At 44.2% G+C, this 17978-nt stretch overlaps 1 protein-coding gene across 2 annotated transcripts in view; it reads right to left on the bottom strand.

Moving 5' to 3' along the window:
- Positions 1–1653: 1653 nt before the first annotated feature.
- The window catches only part of MAP3K3 (mitogen-activated protein kinase kinase kinase 3), a 44450-nt gene continuing 28125 nt past the window's right edge, over positions 1654–17978 (bottom strand). For both annotated transcript variants that reach the window (XM_049800873.1, XM_049800874.1), the window contains exons 13-17: positions 17081–17229; positions 15146–15277; positions 14315–14444; positions 12514–12691; positions 1654–10103 (exon numbers count right to left, since the gene is read on the bottom strand). In XM_049800873.1, coding sequence (XP_049656830.1) covers positions 9875–10103; positions 12514–12691; positions 14315–14444; positions 15146–15277; positions 17081–17229 — 818 coding nt within the window. In that variant the 3' untranslated portion in view covers positions 1654–9874. The remainder of the gene's footprint in view (positions 10104–12513; positions 12692–14314; positions 14445–15145; positions 15278–17080; positions 17230–17978) is intronic.

Genomic DNA, 17978 nt, shown 5'->3' with positions numbered 1-17978 from the left:
CTCGCTTCCCCCTCCGTATCAATAAACATTATGCCCTGCCTCCGCAAGCAGATGCCGGCTCAGTTCACTGCAGCCGGTGCAATGGGCAGGACCGGCATCAGAGCTGGGCTCACTGGTGCAATACAAGGTCTGGTTTGGATCAACCCCCATCTGCTGAGCTGTGATGTTTGGACAGCATAGTCCGTACAAATGAATGAGCCCAACAAGACCTGGCAGGCTGGAGAGCCTAATGTAGTGAAACCAGGTGAGTCTAATTATTATTTACCTCCTTCCTCCACACACAAGTTGTAAGACTAGCTTGAAAGGGTAAGCATTCAGGAACCCCACGTCTTTCAAATGCTACGGGAATTAGGCTTTTCAGAGCCCACATGGCACAGAAACTAGCAGAGCCCACACATCAGAGCAACAGTCTTTGATATGAACAAGAAGAGCCCCTATTCCATCACTGACTGATAACATCAGCTCCCGCTGAGCATGTCCTGTCTGAGAGAATCCAGACACAGCCATGCAGACAGGAGCTAAGGATTGAAGAGGGGGAAAAAGATGGGTATGGATAGTCCATAGGAGTCCCAGGAAGGACAGATGGTACATAAAGAGATGAGTTTTTCACGCAGGTCGCTGTGGTCCTCCTCCCTCAAAACAAGTCCTTCGGGGCTCCGGGTGTGCACCAACAGCCAGGCAGCATCTCCACAGCTCTCCTTCCCTGGCCAAGCTGGCTGCAGTCACACCTGATCTCGGGGAAAATACATGTCGGATGACCCCAGGAGCCTGATGTCCCTCCTGTCAGACAAGTTATTTCTCTTGTTTAGTTAAGGGCTTTTTAAAGGGCAGGTCTGTGGGGACTGCCTGGAGATTTACACTGCCAGCACAGCAGGGACCGCATACAGAGACCCCATACAGACAGAGACCCCGGCAAGGCTCCAAGCGAATTTCAGCCTCACCGAGTGCTTCAACCGTCCCCATCATGCAGGTGCTGCCGACTCCTCACACCAACACGAAGGCAGCAGATCGACACCACAACAAAAGCCGCTTCCTGAGCAGCCCTGCAGCATTCATTGTCATAAAACAAAACCCAAGCAGTCGCTGCTTTGCGGCGAGGGTCTTGTGATGCTCTTCGGGTTGCGGCCCCTTCCTTCCTAAGGTCGCCTTAGAAAATGAAAGCAGACTCCTCGGTTTTGCTTCCTGTTTCTTGCTGGCTTCACTTCCCGATTCCCTCACCTCGGCAGGCTGCTGCTCTTTTCTGCACAGCGGGGCAATCAGATACGAAGCCTTTTTAACTATATCAGACGATTTTGGGGTTGGGGAAGGAGAAAACCCCCCAGCTTTTAAATGTTGGGCTTTCAGTTAAAAAGAGAACATTAAGCAAGAAGAACAATGATGTTCCATTTCTCTCCTTCCCTCCCAAAAATTGAAATTTGGGATTTTGTCTAAAGACAGTAGCACTCACCGTTCTCTACTTACCCCCTTCTCATATGGGCACAGGAAACTCATGGATGTAGCAGAAACGGAGGGAGCATGTGCGAGCACAAGAGGTGCGAGATCTCCAGCCTGTTACACGATCGTTTTCTGATTTTGAGAGCAGAAACCAACAACCAGGCTATATATTACTGAACAGGCTGCAGCAACCTGACCCAGGCACCACAGTTCGGGGGGGGGGGGGGGGGGGGGGGCGGGAAACGAATCTGATCAGTATCAGATTCACGCAGGGGGAGAGAGACGTTCGATACAGCTACGTTTCACAGAATGGCTGCTGCACACAAAGAAAAAGAATGGCAAACTCCTGCTTCCCTGATTAACATGCCAGGCTCTGCACACAGGGAAACCCTAGTGGTAACACACTTTGAGCTTATCTTGTCTGCCTGATACATTTCAAAGGTGCACAGCCCTGCACAAATGACGGTGCACACTTTCCCAGGGCGTACCAGAAGAAGCAGCACTATAGAAACCCCAGCTTAAAGTATCTCCAACTGTGAAGTTTCTGTAAGACAGATAAAAAAGAAAAAAACAAAAAAGAAAAGCCCCAAACATTGTTTCTTTGTCCCTAATGTTTAGCTAAAATGCAGCTGATTTTATGATGAGAGCTAGTTTCATGCCACTGGTACTGGAACCCTCCTTTCTGAATCACCCATACCCTTAATATACCTTTTGGGCAACTCGCGCAAAAATCCTGTTTCTGAGCAGACACAGTGACTTCTTACTGCAACACTCTCACTTCAAATCTCCATCTTTAAGCACAAGGGCTGTCTTTTCTCATTCCAGCTGCCAGCAGCCTCCCTTGATCAGCAGTCTAAACCGGCAATCTGTACATATGGAGTTACCAGGGTTCAGGATGTTCAGACCCCACAGTTAGGAGTAAGATAACCGTGAAGAGAAGACAGGACCACAGGCTCTCAGCATATATATGCCAATCATTATTACAGCTTTTTATTTGAAATTTTGAAGTGGCCAGAAGCCAGCCATCAACTTTGAGCGGTGGGGGGAAGCATCCTGCACTCCCCCTGGTGAGGCTGAGCAGCACTGCACAGCGGCACCGCAGAGCGGCACCCCACGCCAGCCTGGGACCAAGAAGGTTCAGAGCGATCTGGAGACAGAAGCTGTCCAGACAGCTGGGTTCAGAGAGAAACCTGCAGCATCTGGCAAGTGAAGCAAGAGCTAGGGAGATCGATACTGCCTGCAACCTACGCAAGGATGCTGCAGAGTTGCACTCAGTTGAGATCAACTACTTAAAAGTTCATTTTAAGTCATGGCCTGGTCCCTCTTGGGGCTTCTTTCTGGTGCTCCAGCACAGCAGCTCCATGGGAAAATATCCCCAGCAGAGAAGCCAGAGAAGCAGCAAAAGTTGCAGCCAAAGCAGAGGCTGCTACAGCTCTCTTGGGCTCCAAGGCGGTGCAGAACAACCGCTTTAATAGTGGCCCGGGGTGTGTTGATGACTGCTGCAACACTTCAACTGGCCCTTAATTTGAAGCACGGAAAATGGCACACTGCCACCTGCGCTTCCTCTCCTCCAAAGCGGAGATCTGGTCTTGCCACCGAAGAAACAATGCAACTGAGGAGCAACAAATAACCTTTTTTTTTTTGTATTACACACACCACAACTTTCTTTTGCATTTCCATGCAAGCACGAGGCTTCTGTTACCAACCTGCCTTTTAGCTCCAGAAAGGACATTTACGGAGCCTAAAAATTCAAGCCAACAGATTCACGTAATAAAAACTCTTTTGGGAAAAAATCAGCAAGAATCCATATACATCCATACCATCCAGATGTCCAGTTTTGGACAAGACACAGAGCACTAGGCAGAGATCAACAACAGCAGAACAAGTGACATGACAGCTAACCGTGCCAGCATTTCCTGAATATAATGCAACACACCCACACCCAAGCAATATTAAATCCAGAAGACATTGTTCCTAGTTTAGACTTTACTACCCTAATAGAAAGAGCCACAGTAGTGTAGTATAGCCAACCTCTTTGGAGATTTTAAATTACATTTCCTTCAGAACTGGACTTGGAGAGGAAACACACCTTAAGTCACCCTCCCCTCAGCTACACTATGCATATAACACAAATTATCAGAAATAAAAAAGGCAATAGAGGTTTTTACCTGCATTTCTTTTGTGCATTGGTCAGTGTTTTGTGGTTGATCATTTCTAACCTTCAACCCAAGCCTCCATATTCCTCTCCCAGCCCCTGCTCAACCACCACTTACAGACGGGCATGGTGAGGATTCAAGTCAGGACAACACACTCTGTATTTATGGAAAGCAGAATTACTATAGAGCTACTTATTTTTGAGAGGAGGGAGGAGGAGGAGGGGAGTCCAGGAGGAAACATGCCATCATAAAAGTGTAAGATGTGAATCTCATGTTCACAACGCAAATGTTACCCCTGAACACACCGAGTGGAAAGGATGAAGGCATCAGCTTTGGGAAGGACCTCCTGGAGTAAAGGTAACTGAGAGTTTCCAAGTTCCTCCTTTAGCAAAGGCAGGATTTTCAGGTTCTAATGCACACAAGGAGGGTGTCAGGACATAGCGGGAGTGGTTATTTCTGGTTCCACAAGACATTTTTGTTCTGGGACAACTTCACTTGTCTGGTTCTCATCTGTTCTGGAACAGCACACAAGCGCCACGCATGTAGTTGTTTCATGTGCAGTGGTTTCTATTGCATCAGCTTGTTAACCCATTTATTCTTATTTGCTCATATTTTACATTAACAAATATTTTGGTATCTGGTTGACATAGCAACGAGCTATACCATGGCCTGGGAAAAGGTGATTACAGGGAAGGTTGTGGTTAGGGCCCGAGGAGGCCGGCATCTCAAGGGACCATGGTGGCATTCAAACCACTGCTTAAGTGACTGTGACACTGAAGACTAGGAGCTGCGTAAACAGACCAAGCAGTACCAGGAAAAAATGAGCATTTCAGCAAGTAGCGTAGATGAATTTTATAGGAGCACTATTTCTGTCCTTTCCTAAGATAGTATGCTGGAAAAAAAAAAAAGCCTGAAAATATTTGGAAATGCGGTTACCCATTCCCTTGGCGTACTCTGGGACAGCGAAGCTTATCCTGTCCCAAATCCCGAGTACGCTCAATGCAAGACTACCCGGTTTCCTCCACTTCTGCTGGGAGGCTTCAGTTCTGGAAGGGAGCTCATGATATCTCACATTTGTCTGAAGTCCAGAGGCCTTTCTTCTCCAAATTTCTGCTTTCTGAAAGGACTGGACAACACATTCAAAGGAGAAACAGTTCAGGAACCTTTAACTGTTTTCCAGGTATTGAGAATAAATGTATTTTCAAGGAGCCTGAGCTTCACAAGCTAGACCTGGCATACCCCACTTAGCAAGCTACTCTGGGATATTCCCTATAGAGTTCCCAGCTGAAGCGAAACACAGCAGGGAATCAGACATTATCATACTAACCATCTCCTCCTGGTGTTGTTACCAACTGCCTTCTCCCCACCTGATGACAATCCACCCTGCTAAACACTGAAGAATCAAGAACATTTACAGACCGAGACCTGGAGTAAAGAACTCACCACCACAGCTGAATCCAAATGCAAACCTCAGCTCCTGCTCTCCATCAGTACAATCTCCACATGAAGCGCCAATAAACCAGTCACAGCTACTCTCCTGCAAGGTGAAATGAAGATGTTCCTATTTTTACACACTAACAAGACAGACAGGAGCCATTCTACCTCTCTCTTTGAAGAGTGAAAATGGATGAATATGACCTTCCTCAGGGGCAGCCTTGTGGAGGACACACACTTACCTGATCCAAGAAGCAATGCTTCACGAATTGGATGCTTCTCACCTGTCCTACAGAACAAACTCCTGAAAGGAAAAATTTCCTCCTTCAGTTAAGGTCCTTGGTTAGAAGGAAAACTAGTTAATAGTCTTACTCACTTATCTTGAGGCACCACTCATACAGGAAATAAGAGACACTATCGCAAACAACCACCAAAAAGGCTTTCATATAAATGATAATTTTATTGTAAATAAAACGATACAATGGCCTGGCTTTGCACTGCAAGCCCCCGGTCGGTATATATAGACTACTGGTTCAAGGTCTTCTGCACAATCCAGGTTAAAGCAATTTCTCCCTGCTCTGCACAGTTTATGTCAGACAGGTATTGATAGTTATTAAAGTCCTTTTCCTCATTTCTGAACTGCCCCCCTAAGCACATCTACATTTTCTAACTGGGAAATTCAGAGCTCTTAGTCAGATTTGCTCCTAAACAAGGCTGGGGTTTAAAGACCTGAAGCCCAAACACCATTAAACCACAGAGGACATATATTTTATTCTGGAAAGTAAAGACAGACTGAATGCTCCCAGCTCCACGGGCAGGTACCAAGGTGACAGCCACAGGACCGTACATATTCAAATATATAAAGCCTTTCCACCCAGCAGCTATTAACCTAGGCACCAATCACTGGGATCTCATTCAGCCCCCCCTGTACAGCTCTAAATATCTGGCCTTTGCCTATTAGAGAAAGTGTATACAGCAGGAATATATATTTACTGAGGTTTCACAAGTTATCCTGGCTTTCTGGGCACTTGGAAATAACATGTGTCACCGGAGCAGGTACCAATTTCCCTCTTGGTCAATTTGTTTTGGTAATTAATGGCAAAGGGAACTATCTGGAGCATCTTCAAGTCCATTGGAATACTACTCAAAAAAATATGAAAAAAAATCCAAATTGCTGCAAGCTATCACCACTAGAATAGGCAAAGATCAGATTTACTGGAGAACAAGCAAATAACCTGGAATGCACAGAATCGTCACACCGAGACCAAAATGCCAATAGTTTGTTTCCTAACAAGCTCAGGGACAGCCAAATTCCCCATTTCCCCAAGTTCCTCTCTGATGGGAATCTCAGACATTTTCCTGCTCAGCTTCAACTGTTTCAGAATAATGGGACTCCTACAAGATATTTTTCTTCAAACAGAGTATTCTCCATTTCTGCAGCACCTTCCATCAAGGATCCCAATACTCACTATATAGCCCTCCCTGGAAGGAATAGCAGAAAACACAACATGACATTTGGAATGGACACAATAGCTTATTGTTAGCCTGGCACTCCTCCTCCACTGTCCCCTAAATGAGTTTATTCCCATTTTTTTCCAATTCTGCCAGGATAAAGAGGCCAGATGTAATTCAATTTAGAAGTATAATTACATTTATGTCCACTTGAAAGTTTTTTTGCTGCCAGGGCCATGCTAAAGAGACTGTAGTATAAGTGTCAGCCCCAGGCTTAATCACCACAGCAGTGGACTTAAGAATCCAGATCTTCCTTTTCCATAATCAAGAGGGCTGTGAGGAAACAAAGAACGCATTTTGGCTTGGCTCTACTCGTTATAAACCATCAGCAAATTCTCTGCAAAACCAGCTGCTTTTTTTCCTTTTTAAATTCATAAAGGCGTCAAATTTATTTCCCATACTCCCCCCTACCCCGTAACAGTCGAGTCGATATATATAAAAATCACCAAATATGATCTTTTACGATATAAATAAAAAAAAAAGTATGAGGCATCACCGTTTACATGATGTAAAAAGAGCTAAAAAAGAGCGATATAAACTACATTCATAAAAGTGCATCTCCAAACATACAAGTAATGCTTTGGCTTGTTCCTGTGCCGAACGGGTGGCATTGGGTCAGGTACTGGAATACAAGAAGTCCAAGATGGCACCCCATGTTCTCTGTCACTGTACAATTGCTATTTACTTCCATTAATACAGACTGGAATACAAGTGTATACGCAGAGTAGGCACATTTCAGCATAGGTGGTGGGAAGGACCAGAAGCTCTGGCGGGGAGAGGACTGAGCCCATCAGTCCACGATGCTCTTTGCTCTGCTCTGGAACAGCCTTCCATGACACATATGAGGTAAAAGCCACAACAGATCCTGAGGATTTAGTTGCTTTGAAACATTAAGAGTTACACCATTTCCTCATGCCCTACTCTCTCCCAAAACACAACGTGTGGGATAGCAAGGAAAGACCGCGGAAAAAGGTCTCAGTTTGTTGAGGACAAGCCAAGGGTAGAGAGAAATCTATGCAGACAGGATCACTGCACTCTTGGTTGCTGGCTGTACGTCTGCAGGGTAAAGTGTGACGAATAGAAGATTCCAATCTTTGGTATATTTAGGTGCTAGTTGCAAGGCTTGAAGAGTGCTACCAGGCCCCACAGGAGTGCTGACCACCCTACTTCTGTCATCAAGACTACAGGAATGATTTCACATTCCTCTGCAGCATACACAGCCATTTACACCACAGACAGCAAAGTGGTGTAAAATGCTCCCTAAAACAGAGTAGAAGTGTCATGCCCCCGCTTCCCTTCGGTGCAAGCGACAGTGAAGTGAAGGCCAAAAAATCAGGCCATGTGTCTTGACAACTTGGAGTCAAGTTCCAGGTTTGGAAAAGATCAATAGAAGTGCTCTCACTAGAATTAAATAAATTACGGAACAAGGGCTTTCATAAAAGATATCCCCCTAAGTGCCTGCAACCTCAACAGTGCATCTTTGTAGTAGTGCAGGAGAGCCTGAAAGTGAAACCATTACCTTGCTTTCACTGATTACACATTGCTCTGAGTTTGGCACAGAAAAAACTTCAGATTGTTAAACCCTTTCAGGGCTTCTGGTTGTTTGGGTTTTTTTAGGGTTCTTTTTTTCCTCTTTTAATTCAACACTATTTCTCATGTGTTCAAGGAGCTTGGTTTCATTAAAACTTGCCTTATCCTGCTATTAGCATTCACTTAAAACCTGTTAATTTTACTGCATTATGAAAGCAATTTTCAAGTTTTTATGGGGGAGAAGAGTGGAGGTATGTGGAGCTTTAATACAGTTTCCAATACAAGAGCAGAACAACTTTAGCGTTGCTCTATAGAACAGTATTTTAGCTAATAATACATTTGCTTTTCTTAGTTTAATTTCACACAAATAACTTATAATTACTCCATGAATCCCCAGCACTTAAAAACTGCTAGTCTTTTATGAGTAAAGTAAGGACTATTAGTGCCCCAATCAACATACAGTATTTGAGGCCAGTAAGCCATCAGGAACTCAGTTCTCAGAGACGTGGTACCTTTCAAAGGCAAAATCACTTGGATGCATTTTGCTGGTACCTGCAGGGGAATCTCCAGTTAATTTTAGAAATATGCTAGCATTACAAATGTTCTCTCTGGTTCACTGTTTGACTTAACTCATACAAAAGCTTATTTAAATAGGGCCATAACATTTTATGGAAATCTTAAATGAACACTTGCACACCTGTAAAACAAAACACACACACTGAAGGGTTGAGCTTGATTCTAACTTACTGTGCACAAGTAAAACTAGTGTCCAGCAAATTCTCCCCATGAAAAACTCGATTTTCCATTAGGCCATGTCCTCAAAGAAACACATAAGCTTTTCCTGAAGTAAATTCCTGGGCATCAGATGAACCATCTTTGGTTTAAAGGATGGTAAAAAGTTACCAGCGAAAAAGATTGGTGCAACAGAAAGCTGTTCTGCAGAACTCCCTTCAAGAAGGGTTTTGTTTAGACCCAGCAGTCCCAGGGAGATGAAGCAGGAGCACAGATTTGTTGGCTACTGAGGACACAATCTAACCGACACTGTCTTAATGCTAGGACAGATCAAGCCTTGGAAATCAAGCTCTGGATTTTCTAACATCAGTGGGAGAGCCCTTATCTTAGGCCCTGGAGTGATTGCATTCTGCTGAAACTTTTCTGATTATCCTGACATTTAGCTAGAAAGACCTCCCTCACCCCCATCCCAAAATCCATGGTTTCATTATAAAATAACACTATTCACATACTTTTGAATCAATATTTTCTGAACACCTTCAGATGCTGAATACTTAAGAAGAAAAATATATAATTATATAGCGAGCGCATGCTCAATGACACATGGCTTTTTGCTGGATTCATGTACTATAGATGCCTCTAAAGCCCTAGCAGTCTGGACAACAGTGACCCGCACGTAGAGAGCTGGTCTGGATGGCTGTTGCACGTTTCTGTTCTGAAGAGTGTAGCTCTTCCAGTTCCCACCTTGGTTCAGATTTCTTCTATGTTCAGGGAGACACTTCTTATATTCCCATTCTTGGGCCTACAGAAAACATGCAGCCAGCTGCAATTTCACATCAAGGTAACTAGGGCAAAAAATGCAGCTCTGTTTGGACAGCTGTCGGTAGAATAAACATTAGTCCAGCAAACAAAGGTATCAGGCACAAGAGCAGACCCTAGGTTCCTTGGCATAATTTTCCCAAAGGACTAGGACAGCTGAGTTGGCATTTTGAAGATGCAGCACCACAATGGGCAGTTGCAACTAGACCAGACGGGGCACCGAAAGCCCAGCAGGAGCTGCTAGCAAGGGAGGTAATTCAGTACTGGAGCTGTGCAAACTGATGTCTGAGCAGCTCTTCAGCAGAGGGTCTGTGCCTGGCTTCCACAAAGATCTGCTTTAGAAAGTCCCGGCAATGTTCTGATATGTGGGAGGGGAGCTGGGGGTTGGTTGGTTGGGTGGCGATTTTGAAAATGGCTGCCATGGCTTCGTACTCTGCCCAGGGTGGTTTCTCTGTCAGCATTTCCACAACAGTACACCCGAGGCTCCTGGAAAAGGAGACAGGAAAAAAAAAGTGAGAATTGACTCACACAATAATGCACAGTGTTCAGAGAGAACTTCCAAGCAGCCAACATCAAGGTACAGCTCTGCTCTGAAAACAGCTATAAAATGGCTTTGTGCTCAGCAAACCCCATGTGTGCACAGATTCTGAGCCAGACCTGCCAACGTTGCTGCTTTTACTACTGTCAGGCTAGCAGTAAAGTGCTGAGACAGGGAGGCTGGTTTCCACTGTGGTTCTCACTGCACCAAAAACTGTGAAGTGTCATCTGTCTGGCTCTCCTTAGCTCAAATTCTACTCAGTAAACATCTGCATTAACAACAGGGGACAAGAGGTGCACATGAGATGTCCCTGAAGGTACCATTTGACCTCAGTGGTATTTTGGGTGCTGCTGTTACTGTTACATCTCAAAGGCACTTGCTGAGTTGCAAGGTAGAAAACATACTTTTTAACCAAGGTCCAGTGACTCAGAGCTGGTTGACCCCACGAAGCCATTTCAGCAAAATCCCTTTTCAGTGTACAGCCTCAGAATGCCCACGTGGGAAAAAAACCCCTAATATCTCCACTTCGCAAGAAACCAAGCACCGTAGACAGTCAAAAAATAATTAAAGTCTTAACAGCTCCAAACTGAGAAGGCAGTAAGTTAAAACGCCAGTAGGGCAGATACATCAATTAAGTCAAGGCAAAACACTCCTAGTAAAGTTAATGGGGCTCTGCAGGCTACTTCAAGGCAAGAACGTGATTATGGGGACAGACACAGCTGAGCCACCTTTCTGAAGCAAGCGTGACACCAATACTTTCACAGGGAAGATGGGTTTCTCTAGTACTGCAGTGATTGGTTTTTGTTCAAAAAGGATTAATTGCTTCCTCCAGGCCACAGATTAAGCAGAAGCAGTTAGTGAACTTCTCCTATCAAGTCCTGTGTTTTGATCACATCGTTCCATTAAAAAGGCAAAACTGCCTCTTCTACCTTTAAACTAAACCCTCTTTTGAAGTGAAAAGCAAAGAAAAGACATTTTCAGAGGCAGACTTGCATCAATTGCCAAGATGAGGAAGGAAAGGAATTAAATCCAGTGAATATGCAAGAAATGACTTCTTGACAAGGTTTAAAATCCAACGTGAAAATTTTACACTGGTTTCCAGCCATTTAAGACTTACTAGAAGAAGAGTACAGAAAATGCAAACCATGTGTGCTGAAGTGCTGGGGGTTTGCTCAAGAGCAAGCAGGGATATATTATTGTTTAGACTGATTTATACCGTTTTAGCAGATCCGGTTTCTTTAAGATATTCAGCAAACAGCAGGAATGTTTTTCATGTCAAGTCACTCCAGCAATAACAAATAGCTCACATATTCTGCTATTTAGGAAAAAGAAAATTGGAGAGGGGCCTGCAGCAGTGGCGGAAAGCCAGGTGGATAGATTTGTTACGTCTTTGAGCCTCTCGGCCATACGCGTCCACCCTGGGACTAACGCTGCACTGGAAAATTCTGACCCCCCCCCTAAATAATGATCAGGATTGTAGGAACTGGAGCCCAGCCAACAGCAGCGTCTCTTTGATGGGAATGGACCGATGTCAGCACCAAGAGGAAATCCACAACTGCATCAACCCAGGGGGAAGGGCACGTGCTCCATTCTCTCCCCCAGCATCCCAACTGGGAGAGTCTGCAGAACTTAACTCTTTGCATACGAGACATGTTTCAGCTACGTTTCCACTCACTGCTTGTACAGGAAATAGCATAGGCCTTGCTTTACTGCGGAGAGACAAACATACCTTTTGTTGCTGTCATTTACTTTAGTTTTATAATCTCACCTTTTTAAAGCCTCCAAAACCAACATTTTGACACAGGACCATTTTGCTCTTTCCATTTGATAGAGACTGTTTCTTGGCTATGCCAATAATAGCATGGCTACAGTTTCCATTCATGCATACTTGAGATCACCTCTGATCTGACCTGTATCTTTTGTGTTATTCCAGGTTTGGGCATCCTTCCTTTAAAGCTCAAATTCTATTCCTTTCATTTCCAGTGTGTTATAAGCATACCTCTCATCTTATAAGCAAATGAATGGACTTTCCCTAAACAACCTTCAGTCTCTCTTACAAGGTATATTAGAAGGATGGAAACCTCGCACCAGTCAGAAAACGGAAAAACAGCTATCAGTTCGAGGGAGGAATGAGTGGGAATTGTTCCTGAAAAACTAAACGAGCCGTTGTGTGTTGACATTGCAAAGCACAGCCTGCAGCAGGTCATGTCTTGAGTTCAAATCAACTACATCAGCTCGCCTTAAACTTCTGATCCAGACAAAATCTGCTTTTGGATATATGGACGACAGAATGTATATGTCTTATCTTGCTCCAGAAAAGCTGTAAATTGATCTACGGACAGAAAGTTAAAGCCTCACCATACGTCCGCTTTTCTTCCATAGCCTTCTCCGCTGATCACCTCTGGGCTCATCCAATATGGCGTGCCAGTGACAGAGCGGATGCCTGTTCCAGACATACAGATTGTCTGCAGCCGTTTGCTAGCCCCAAAGTCCCCAAGCTTCACATTCCCAGCAGAGTCACGGAGAATATTGGCTCCTGGACAAAAAACAAAGAATGGAGACAGCTGTTTTCATGCAGTCCAGCTGTTGGATCCGCAGCCTACAGAGCTGATATCCAACCCAGAAATACCCATGTTCATGGTATGGCTTTTTCCCCATTAAGCCTCAGGTGACCTGCTAAACATCATTTCTTTAATTCAGGCTGTAGACAAGCCAATTGCTAATGGCTGCAAATGGGAAAAACTTCAGGGGAAAACACAAGGAAGTGAAGGGGGAAGGGAAATGAGAGCTGAGTCAGCACCGTCATTGTTACACTGCCTGTAAACAGCTCAGCCTATGCAGGGCCCCCAGGCCAATGGCTTAGATAGTACATAGCTGTGTAGAAAAGGATTTTATTGGGATGTTGCTTTGGTGAGTATAACCATTGCTTTCTGGTCAGCTGGGTAACAGATGTAGCTAGTTAAACCACTCTGAACTCCTACAATAAACAAGTCCATCTCCACTTTACTTGGTCAGATGTCCTGAACACGAAACACCAGGGAAAAAAGCAAAGCTTAAGAGCTTAGCTTGAATGTGGACACAAACTAAGGCTTAGACAGCAAAAAACCTCTTCCTTCAAAGCTGCAATAAGATTAAGAAACCTGTGTTGCTATTATCTGGTACATGCTTATGTGAAATCCTTCTGCCCTCAAATAAAATGCACTTGTGTTGGGACATAGCTTTATCCCTTCACTTCCCCACTGAAGAGTTGAACTCAGCGTAACAAGTCTGTCCATCCAGCACCCTGGAGGCAAGTTAACAGTTTGGCTTAGATGGGTGCAAACTAGTGAATAACTCACCAGGTAGGAAATCATTTGGTAAAGAGCACCACATGAGCAGCATACAAGGTGTTATTCAAGAATCAGCAGCTCATTTCCCTTTGCCAGCCTAGGGGGGATGCAATGAAGATTTATAGGCAGGAACAAGAGAGTATTTTTCCTGCAGCAAGCAACCCTCCTGGTCCCTCTAGAGCACAGAAAAATTTGTGCGGTGTCTGCCACATCTGTTGACATTAACTCTTAAGGAGGCTGGCTGGCTCCATGGGGTTATACTGGGAAGAGGAAGATTAAGGACTATTCAGAGGCTCTACATGGAAGTTGGAGGTTTCTTACACAGAGGAGGCAGGACAGTCACAAGAACCTGCGGTAAGCACGACTGTCAAGAGCAGGCATGAAGCTCTTACGGCAACTGGTATGCCTACCACCTGAGAAACACTACTTTGGCCAAGCAGAGAGGAAATCAGATGGGAATCCACAGGGAAATGAGCATGCCTCTGGGGCAGTGAAAGTCAGGAGGCAACTCAGCCTCATTTTGCTGGGCTGTGAGAGAAAGATGAGGAGTAACAGAGGAGTATTCCTAAGAATTAGAGGCTTCCAGTCTTTCTTACCATAACCAAACGGCCATGCTCTTGGGTCCTGTAGGGAGAACAGCCCAACTTCCATACCCAGCCCAGAACATGACCTTCCCTAAGCCCTGCACATGGATGTAAGACCAAAAAGGGATGACTGAGCAAAGCAATGTTCAAAAGCCCCAGCCAGGATGCTGAATTCTTAACACTTGTTGTCTTTTTTCAGAGTTCCTTTAGCAAGTGGTATATACATAAATCATCAGCTGATCTCACCCTTTATGTCCCTGTGCACAATCATGTTGCTGTGAAGGTACGAGACTCCCTCGAGAATCTGGCGAGTGTATTTCCGGGTTACATTTTCCGTGAGAGCACCATACGCCTTCAGCTGGTCTTTCACTGACCCCTGCACCGAAAGCAAACAGAAGGGATTGGCAAAGAAATGACAAACCACAAATCTTGCAGTCTCCATTCAATTCCCACGAGCTGTGACCGTTTTATACACCCAGCCGGCACAGTAATGAATTCTTGCCTCTTCTAAAGGCTTTTTGTGAGGCGCTCAGAACATCTTGCCCAAAGAAGCCCCTTTTAAGAAAAGCAAGGACACGCTTTACAGCAAAAATAGCTTAAGGAGGTTCTGTCTGTTTCCTCCATCCTTGAGCTGTGCTGGTACAACTGTTTGTGAAGACAAGCAATGAAATAGTTCAGTAGACTGATCCGGGTCAAAAGCCTCCCTTTTTGCAGGGTCAGTTTTAGCCTAATTTGCTGTACTATATGACTCTGCTAATTCAGTTAACCTGAATTACAAGTTGGGCCAAGTCCTTTGGCAGAACAAATTTAGACTGAAGAAAAGAACTGGCTTTAGTGACTAATGAAGAAAATGTATTTCAAGTACAAGACACTTAAGAAACCCCCCCCAAAGAGGCGATTTGGGCATAAATTAAAAGAAAGTGGTGGCATTATAACCCAGTATGAGAAAGGCGCACACCAAAGAGAGTATAAGGTGGATTACATAGTTAGGGTAATCACAGCAACTAATAAACCAACTAACAAAACCACCCATCTCACTTTAAGATCTGCGATTGTGCTGCTTGTGTCAGCTCTTACCCCTGGCATGTACTCCATGAAGATGGTTAATGTCTTCTCTGCTCGATCCCGTAAGCAGCCATAATACTGAACAATACGTTCGTGCTGGAGATTCTTCAGCAGCTGAATTTCACACTCCAGGGCACTCACTTCCTATGGATGTTCAAGGAGAAAATAAGGTTCCGGCTCCAGGAAATATTCCATCCTAATAAATTTGTCCATATCACTGGCAGGATGAGACCACTACTACACTGAAGAAGTCTAATCCGTGGCATTGGTTCACCTACTTCTTGGAAAAGGCAAACATTACCAATGCCTCATGTTAGTCCTTACTGTTTAACAGGCAGGTAAGTATTGGTGCAGAAGCTTTGATAGAACACAGGCAGTATTATATATGGATTTAGTACCAGAAAAACTTTTTCTTGCCTTGATTCTGTCAGCTGAATGGCTTTAGCCAAGTTGGTTGAAAGCATTCTTCACGCACAACACAGATATAACCTTACTTCTCACCATTAAGTTGAGGGTAGCGAGTGTTAATTTCAATTATGAAAAAGCTCTGAATACGCAGTTGCAGAATTGCTAGAAATCTTTCTGTAGGAACCTCAACCCACTAGAGAGCAGGACTACAGAGGCTAAGAGTTCCTAAACTTCTTTTGTCACCCAGTCCTGTTCATGACTGACGCTCATGATTTTACTTTAATCAACCTTAGAAATGGCTTCCTCTCATTTACTTCAAAAAATCTGCAGCTATGCACATGAAACTGATTCTCTGCTTTATTCTTGCCACAGACAACAGGGTATCATAGTGCAAAGACAAAAAGGCTATCCAACAATTTCAAACTGAATCAGAGATGTTTGTTGCCCACAAAAAGTATCAGGTTATTGCTGAATCCAGGGAATGAACAGCAGGAACATCAAAGGTACTGGAGCACGAGGGTTTATGGAAAAAGGAATGATGGTTTCCCCCAAATTAGTCTTCACTTAACTCTCTCCATTCCTGCCACTGGAAGGTGCCAGGTTCACTTCTCTTGCTCTGGGAAAGGACGCAGCTCCTCAAGAGCAAGGACCTGGCTGCTGCAGAGATGCATGGAACCAGAGGAAGTTGCTTAATGGGGCCAACTGATAGTTTAAGGCTTGGAGTTTCAGTGCCTTCAAAATACGTTCCAGCCTGTTCTTCCTTGGCTCAGAGTTAGCTGTCTGATTTACAGCAGAGACATGGTATAACTTAGAACTTACCAAGTTAGGGCATATCTTGGCACCAATATCCCATATAAAATTAGAATAATTAAATCTTCACAGATCAGTTATTCCAGCTCAAAGTGAATTTGTTCAACGTTGGGAAACTGGTACGTTGTTAAAACACTAGCAAAGAACCTAAAAACCATTCTAGCTGTATCCACTGTGCAGGCAGTCTTCTGCTATCCTATAATTTCAAGGTGCCCCTTCCCATCTCCACTCTTTCTAACATGTCGTCACATCACTGTTCTTGATTAATTTACGCACCACAGGTTGGTTTATTTTGACGACAGGGAGAATTCAGAAGCGGAAACCGGTAATTAATATACTTGATACAGGGCCTACTATATAAGCCCAGAAAGTGGGTTTTGCAAGTGCACGCACCTTTTTTTGTTTAAAGAAGAAAAAAGTCCTACTCTTTCTGGGTTTAGTTTCATTCACATCCATGTCTAACCAGGAACACAGGGCAGTCTAGTATTCCTCAAGTAACCTGGCAACAAACCAAAAAGCTGAGAAAGGAGAGCCAAAAATGAAGCCAGAAAATGGATTTTAGTTTCAGGCTGAAGTTAATAATACGGAAAAGTAATTTTTAAATGACTCCTATTCCTCTCCACATGACTGGAAACCCTAGTACAAACTAAATAAGATGCCAGCGTTCAAGGACAGATACAGGCACTTTACAGGATCTTACAGAATTTTAGAAGCTGCAATGAGAATTACCTTGCTTGTTTCAGGACTCTCTGGATCAAACTGGACCTGCTTAGCTGCAAGCTCTCTGCCCGTGTCCACATCATAGCACAAATACACACGACCAAAGGCACCCTGGCCCAGCAGTTTTCCTCGTCGCCAGTTTATTGGAGCACTCGGAGCTAAAAAAGGAACAGTAATAATTTCTCTTCTCATGATACTATTTAAAGACAATTGTGATCTTTTCAAAGATAAGTCTTCATCATACTGGGATTGAAACAGGTACCTTGCGGTTGAAGAAACAGACACGAAGCACTCTCCCAGTATAAGGGAGTTAGTGGCAGCTCTCTGAACAGAATCCAACCAGACTCTCAGGCCCTGCTGACTGGTGTCCCATTAAAATGAAACCAGAAAACATTTTGCAAAGATATACTACAGACAAGTTATTCGATGAGGTTGATGAAATTTCATTCCACCAGTAGGGTGGATTCTACAACATCGCTATCTTAAGAGATGGCGTAGCAATTAAACAGCATCTTCCAACCCTTGATCTGTAGTTACTATGTGCATTAGATGAAGAAGAGCTGGATCAGCCTTGCTAAATCAATCCCACCCAGCTAGGAATGACTGTTAAGCTTCTGGGGCAACTTGAAGGACATTAATTCTGAGTTCTTTGCCAACCATTGCTTAGTTTGGGATTCCTTCTCCTGGGGGAAAGATTTCACTGCAAGGCTATCTCTACAGCAGAGAAATTAGAAGTCATCAATTCCCTACTAGACAGTGATAAGGTAGGGCTAATAATATAAGCACAGTGCGGTTATCTTCTTTACCTGCTGAACAATCAGGCTCTAATAAAAATACACACGAGAACCAGCTAAAGCAGCCACCTCCAATACCCCAGCAGGAGGTTACATCAGCAGGGAATTATGAG

Source organism: Accipiter gentilis, chromosome 5 (genome assembly GCF_929443795.1).
Source record: "Accipiter gentilis chromosome 5, bAccGen1.1, whole genome shotgun sequence".
Lineage (NCBI taxonomy): Eukaryota > Metazoa > Chordata > Aves > Accipitriformes > Accipitridae > Astur > Astur gentilis.
The sequence above is the reverse complement of the archived record's forward strand: the minus strand, read 5'-3'. Positions and strand labels throughout refer to the sequence as shown.